This window comes from Sus scrofa, chromosome 2 (genome assembly GCF_054392235.1).
Source record: "Sus scrofa isolate SSC_HxYL_T2T_F1_AM1 chromosome 2, Sscrofa_HxYL_maternal_Yorkshire_Landrace_v2.0, whole genome shotgun sequence".
NCBI lineage: Eukaryota > Metazoa > Chordata > Mammalia > Artiodactyla > Suidae > Sus > Sus scrofa.
Window position 1 is genome coordinate 160,197,552 of NC_139384.1, and position 6,000 is coordinate 160,203,551.

General features: G+C 49.0%; 1 protein-coding gene across 1 annotated transcript in view; it reads right to left on the bottom strand.

Annotated features, from left to right (window-relative positions):
• The window catches only part of HTR4 (5-hydroxytryptamine receptor 4), a gene marked incomplete at its 5' end in the record, with an annotated part of 46,152 nt that extends 42,819 nt beyond the window's left edge, over positions 1-3,333 (bottom strand). The window contains 2 exon segments of the mRNA NM_001001267.1: positions 1,539-1,739; positions 3,206-3,333. Coding sequence (NP_001001267.1) covers positions 1,539-1,739; positions 3,206-3,333 — 329 coding nt within the window.
• Between the last annotated feature and the right edge of the window lie 2,667 nt (positions 3,334-6,000).

Consider the following 6,000-nt stretch of genomic DNA (forward strand, 5'->3'; position numbering starts at 1 on the left):
ATCTTAAAACGTCTTTCATGCACCAAAGTCAGACTGTTGCACAGAAAATCAAACTGTGACACTGTGGTTCTGGCTGCAACCAACAGTTCAGTTTTACCAATGTTATTCTTTGAGGGTGTAGAATGGAGTCTCATTATACACTGCATTTAACTTACACACACGCATCTACATGTTCTTGGAAGAGAGAGAGGGGGAGACACACGCACGATTTATAGCAGGCCATTAGAAACCTGCCATTCTGTTTTTTTTTTTTCTTTTCTTTTTTCCTTTCTATTTACTTATTGATTTATTATTATTATTATTATTATTTTTTTTTTGGCCACCTCGTGGCATATGGAGTTCTCAGGACAGGGATCAGATCCAAGCCATAGTTGCGGCCTACCCCACAGTTGTGCAATGCCTTATCCTTTAACTCACGGTGCCGGGCTGGGGATCGAACCTGTGCATGTCCTGGAGCAGCAGAGAAACTCCCATCCCACTGTGCCACAGTGGGAACTCCCAACTGCCATGCTAATCAATAAGCACCTGTCCCATAAAAAAGGAGATGAAGTTGCTGGTCCCTCAGCTGGTTTCAGTCCCTACAGAGCTTTCCCAGCATGAGTAACTATCTGGGAAAGCTCTGATTTTAGTGTACGAAGGCCACATTTTAGATATACCAAAGCTCTAATTTTAAGCCGATGAACTCCATTAAAGAAAGAGTGACCCATTCAAGACGAGGAAAGACGGGTCTGCTGGACGAACCGAGAGACAGTAAGAGATTGTCCCTGGCAATTCTGGCAACATGTGATTTTCACAGCACATCTTCCTCTGGGAACTACCCCTGAGATGTGACGGCAGTGATGGCAGTATGTGGTCGGGTGATTTCTAATTACATTCTGGCTTGACTGTTTGTTGCCTACAAATGAGCAGGAACTGGAAAACCAAAAGTACTCACACAAACGGTAAACATGCACCTCCCACAAATGGCGTAAAGATGGGCATCACTAGGCCTCCTAAAGTCAGAAGTGAAGAGAAAGACACAGGGATGAAATGAGCGGTGAATCCAAAAGCAGGTACTTAGTGGGGTTTCACAATCACCTTTAATTTTCTGGAGAAGCGTCTCTACAGTCATAGGCACAAACCTAAATAAGCCCACGAAATTAGGATACGGACACTTTTTCAGAAGGTCATGCTCAAAGAGAATACTGTCATGCCCTGCTGCCAGCTGGACAGACAGACTCATTCCTGCTTCTCGGCATCCTCAGAGTTCTGTTCATGTCATCAGGGTACAACCTGAGCTGTACCTAGGAGAAACGGGGCTGCAGAACGTGTCACTATGGAGACCGCAGATTCTAGGCCTCACTCAGCTCGGGGTCTGCAGGGCCCCAGAGAGCGTCTGACTGCAAAGGAAGAGCAAAGAAAAAAGTGAACAGCCAGGTTTGCGTCTCTGAGGCTCACGTCCCCAAGAACGAGGGGAGAGAGAGAGAGACACAGCCCGGTAGCCCAGACGTTGGCTGTCTCCAGCAGGAGCTCCGCGACTCGCAGGGCTCTGGCCTTACCTGTCCAGAGAGATGCAGCACAGGTGAAAAATCGATGCCGTCGTGAGCAGGACATCCAGAGACGTCCGGACGAGGCAGAACATCTCCCCATAAATCCAGACGTCCTGGACCAGCTCAATGGCTCCAAAGGGCATCACCAGCACGGACACCAGCAGATCCGCAAAGGCAAGAGACACAATGAAGTAATTGGTTTTGATTTTCCTGTGGGAAGCCAAGTGGAAGGGAGGGGGCAGGAGGAGGAAGTGGGGGCAGGAGCAGGAGAGCACAGAGCAGGTCAGGAAGCAAAGAGAGGGCGGACGAGAGCGAAGTCAGAGGATGGGTCTCGCCTCCGTGCCCCCTCCCGTCACGTGGGGCTCTCCAGCCCGCCCCGCCCCGCAAGCGCTCCGCCCTCCCTGCCTCCCCCTGGGCCCCTCCGGAGCCTTCACAGGCCTCGCCCCGCCCACCGCAGCCCTGGCCCCGCCCACCGCAGCCCTGGCCCCGCCCACCACCTTCCAGACCTGGGCTCCCCTCCCCTCAGGAGCCACGTCAAACTCCACTCTTAGACTGAGGACCATGGGCCTCCCATTTATCACACTTGCTAGAATTTTGTTTTACACTCTCTTTCTCTTTCTTTTTCCTTTTTTTTTTTCACAACCAGAACTGCGGTACACCGAAGTTTCCAAGCTAAGGATGAATTAGAGCTGCAGCTGAAAGCTACACCACGGCCGCGGAAATGCTGGATCAAGAGCTGCATCTGTGACCTACACCACAGCTTGGGGCAACGCCGGATCCTTCACCCAACGAGCAAGGCCAGGGATTGAACCTGCATCCTCCTGGATACTATGTTGGGTTCTTAACCCACTGGGCCACGACAGGAACTCTGGCTTTTTCCACTTTCTTGATCAGAGCACGCCTTGCTTAGAAAGGCGGCAGGAGGAGGCAGGACTGCATTCTCTAGCCCCTTTACAGCCTGGCGCCTCTGAATCTAGGCAGCACACGAGAATCGCCCAGTAATTTTTTCGAAGTATTGATGCCCAGGGCTCACGCCAGGTCAGTTTAGCTCAGGGACTTTGGATGATGAACTTATTACCCACCCGCAAGTTTGCCAGATAAAATACAGGGCACCCAGTTAACTCTGAATTTCAGATAAACAATGAATGATTTTCTAGTACATCCCAAATCCTGCATGGCACACACTCACGCCACACATGATTAATCTTAAACGCCTTCCAATGCTTTTAATTTGCAGCCAGGGATGAGAATAAAGTGGAAAGAGCCAAAGACCCAGGTTTAAACCCTACATGAGCCCCTCGTCAGCTACCCTTTCTCCGAACCAATTAATAATGGTTAGAATAGATATGCTCTCAGCCATTTTATATATATATTATATAGTTACACATATATAAGAAAGAGAGAATTTTATATATATATATATGACAGAAAGACAAAGAGGGAGGCAAGGAAGGAAGAGGGAGAGAGAGGGAGAGCGGGGGGAAGGGGGAAATCACACTTACATGTTTATACTGTGTCACAACTGTGGGATTGTGTGTGATTCTTTCCCTGCTCTATTTTCCAAGCGTCATCCCCTTTTATATGATAATGGGAATTACACATTCGGACCTCGGTTCTCCAGGGAGACCCCAGACCTCCACCCAGGTTCCCTCGTGCGGTCACCTCCAGCAACTCACCTGAGCTGCCGGTCCCTGCACACAGCCACCATCACCAGCAGGTTCCCCAAGACAGCCATCAGGATAACCGCCGAGACAAACGTGAGCAACACGACCTTCTCCACGGACCCGAAACCCTCCTTGGAACTGAAAGACACACAGGCCAACACGACTGAAGGAAACTCTGAAACCCAAGGAAGAACCCTAATCTTCCCTCATTAATATTCAGGAAGGTGCAACACACGTTTACTGTGCACCTGATGTGTGGCGATGCCCGCACCTGTCGCTTTACACGTTACCCTGGGGGACGCCCACATGCCAAGAGGGGGCTCAGAGAGCTGGATTAGCTCCCCTGGGACTGCACAGTGCTTCTCCGCATCAGGAAACTCGCCGTTTCCTTCAGAGCACTTAGCTCAGCTTGCGCTCAGAAATGGCACTGGGTCGGTCCTTGTCTGGCACACCTACTCAGCTAGGTTGTGAGCTCCAGGAGGCAGGGACCTCATCTGTTTTATCCACTGACAGCTCAATTTCAATGCATCATTTATAGTCAGTGGATGAAAGAAAAACGGTGCTAAGTAAATGAAAGACGGGGACTTGAACCGGGGTCTGCTGAATACCAGGGCCACCTGGCTTTCAGTACATCCCAGCCCAGCCCCTGCAGAAGCTGCTGTGTGCAGGCGAGCTGTCCAAGAAACAGGTCATGGTTTGAAGGTTGTTCTTATGTGGCTGACCTGCACAAACTGATCTCAGCTGCTGAAAAGCCCACTGGAAAGGTAACAATCAATAAGCTCAGGGACTCCTGTCACTGCCCTTGGACCACATTTCTTTCTTTCTTTTTTTTTTTTTTTTTTTTTGCTTTTTAGAGCTGCACCTGTGGCATGTGGAGGTTCCCAGGCTAGGGGTCTGATCGGAGCTGTAGCCACTGGCCTACATCACAGCCACAGCCACGCCAGATCTGAGCCATGTCTGTGACCCACACCACAGCTCAAGGCAATGCCAGATCCCCAACCGACTGAGCAAGGCCAGGGATTGAACCTGCAACCTCATGGTTTCCAGTCGGATTCTGCCTTCACTGTGCCCCGACAGGAACTCCGTGAACCACATTTCTTTTGCTGCTGAATGAATATAAGTTCAAATTTGCGTTCTTGTGCATTTCAGCAGCTGATTTAATTCTATAAACCTTGCTCTCCTAGTGTCAACTGTGCATTTTGTTTCTGTAACTTGAAAGTGAGGGTTCTCTGTCAATAAAAGCACACCTGCAGGTTATTAAGAACCAACAGAAAAAGATTTGGTTTTTAATAGAGCAGTAAAAACTTTTCAAAGGAAATTTCAAATGATCTTAAAACTCGTAGACCCAAACACATTTTTCAACATGGAGAAATTAAGGCCCAGGGATGGGACCCGGGTGGGGAAAGCATGTTAGAAGCTAGTCTGGGAGAAGCTGGTTGTTCTGCAGGCCGCCAGAGGAAACACTGGCCGCAGGGTCAAGAAAGATCTGTGTTACTGAGCATTTCTGACAAAATCAGGATGGCTGCTGGCCCCAAGTCCAGGCTCTGGTGGTGTCTGAAGCGCTTTCCATTTGGCCTGGCCTGGAAGACAGGCGACACCTGGAATCAGGAGTCGGAAAGCTCCACTCTGCTCCCGAGTGTGTTTACTGCTGATTGAAGTACCAGGATGCAGATGAAAAGAAATTTGAGGTGGGCTCCTCTAAATCACCTTTCCAACTACAGACAGTGCAGATAATGGACAGGTACCATTTAACGAGGAAAAAGGCTTCAACCGGGAGTTGTGGCTACCCCAAATCATTTTGATTTGAAGCCATGCCAATCAAAGTAAAGAGTCTAATAAAAGAGGGGGTGGTGGTTTTGTCCTTGTCCTTCTCAGAGGCTGCGACTCAGAACCCCTCTGAAACCTGTCCCCTCTCGAGCTCTCTTCACTCGTAGCTTCTTCTCATCATTCAGGCCTCAGAGGAACGGTAACCCCCAATTAATGTGCCACAGCCAACACCGTCTCATAGCATGCGTGCCGTGTCTGAAATTAGGTCCATCATTACCGCCTGTGTCCCACCCCCATATCCTGACTTTGGTCACCTTTTCACCGCAACCCCCAGGGCCTGGCACAGCGTCTACAGCATGTGTAGTGTAAAGGCAGATTAGTACACAGGAAGGGCACAGCTACTCCCCAACTGAGCGAAAGACGCTGTATTCACAATGGTGAAGCTTATTCTTCAGTGTCTTTGAAGACAGGCTAAAAGTACAGAAAAGATTTTACCTAATCAAGACAAGACCCAAGGATGAAACATAAAAGCTTTTTTTTTTTTTTTCTGTCTTTTTAGGGCTGCACCTGCGGCATGTGGAGGTTCCCAGGCTAGGGGTCTAATTGGAACTGCGGCTGCCGGCCTACACCACAGCTGCAGCAATGTGGGATCTGAGCCTTGTCTGCAAGCTTCACCACAGCTCATGGCAATGCCAGATCCTTAACCCACTGAGCAAGGCCAGGGATTGAACCCACGTCATCATGGATACTAGTCCAATTCGTTTCCGCTGAGCCACAATGGGAACTCCTTAATAGCTATTTTTAACTATCTGAAGGATTGTCCTTTGAAATAAGAATAGGTTATGCATTCATTCATTCAGTAATCCTGAGCCCTTGTCTTGGATTAGGCATTGTATTCCTTGGGAAGCATACATGAGCAGAACAGAGACTAATGATTAGATAAGCAAAAAAATAAGAAAAGTGAGCTAGTGACGAACTATGGAAAGAAATCTAAGAGGGAAAGGAGACAAGACTATTAGCGGGAGCTGAGATGCTGGCTA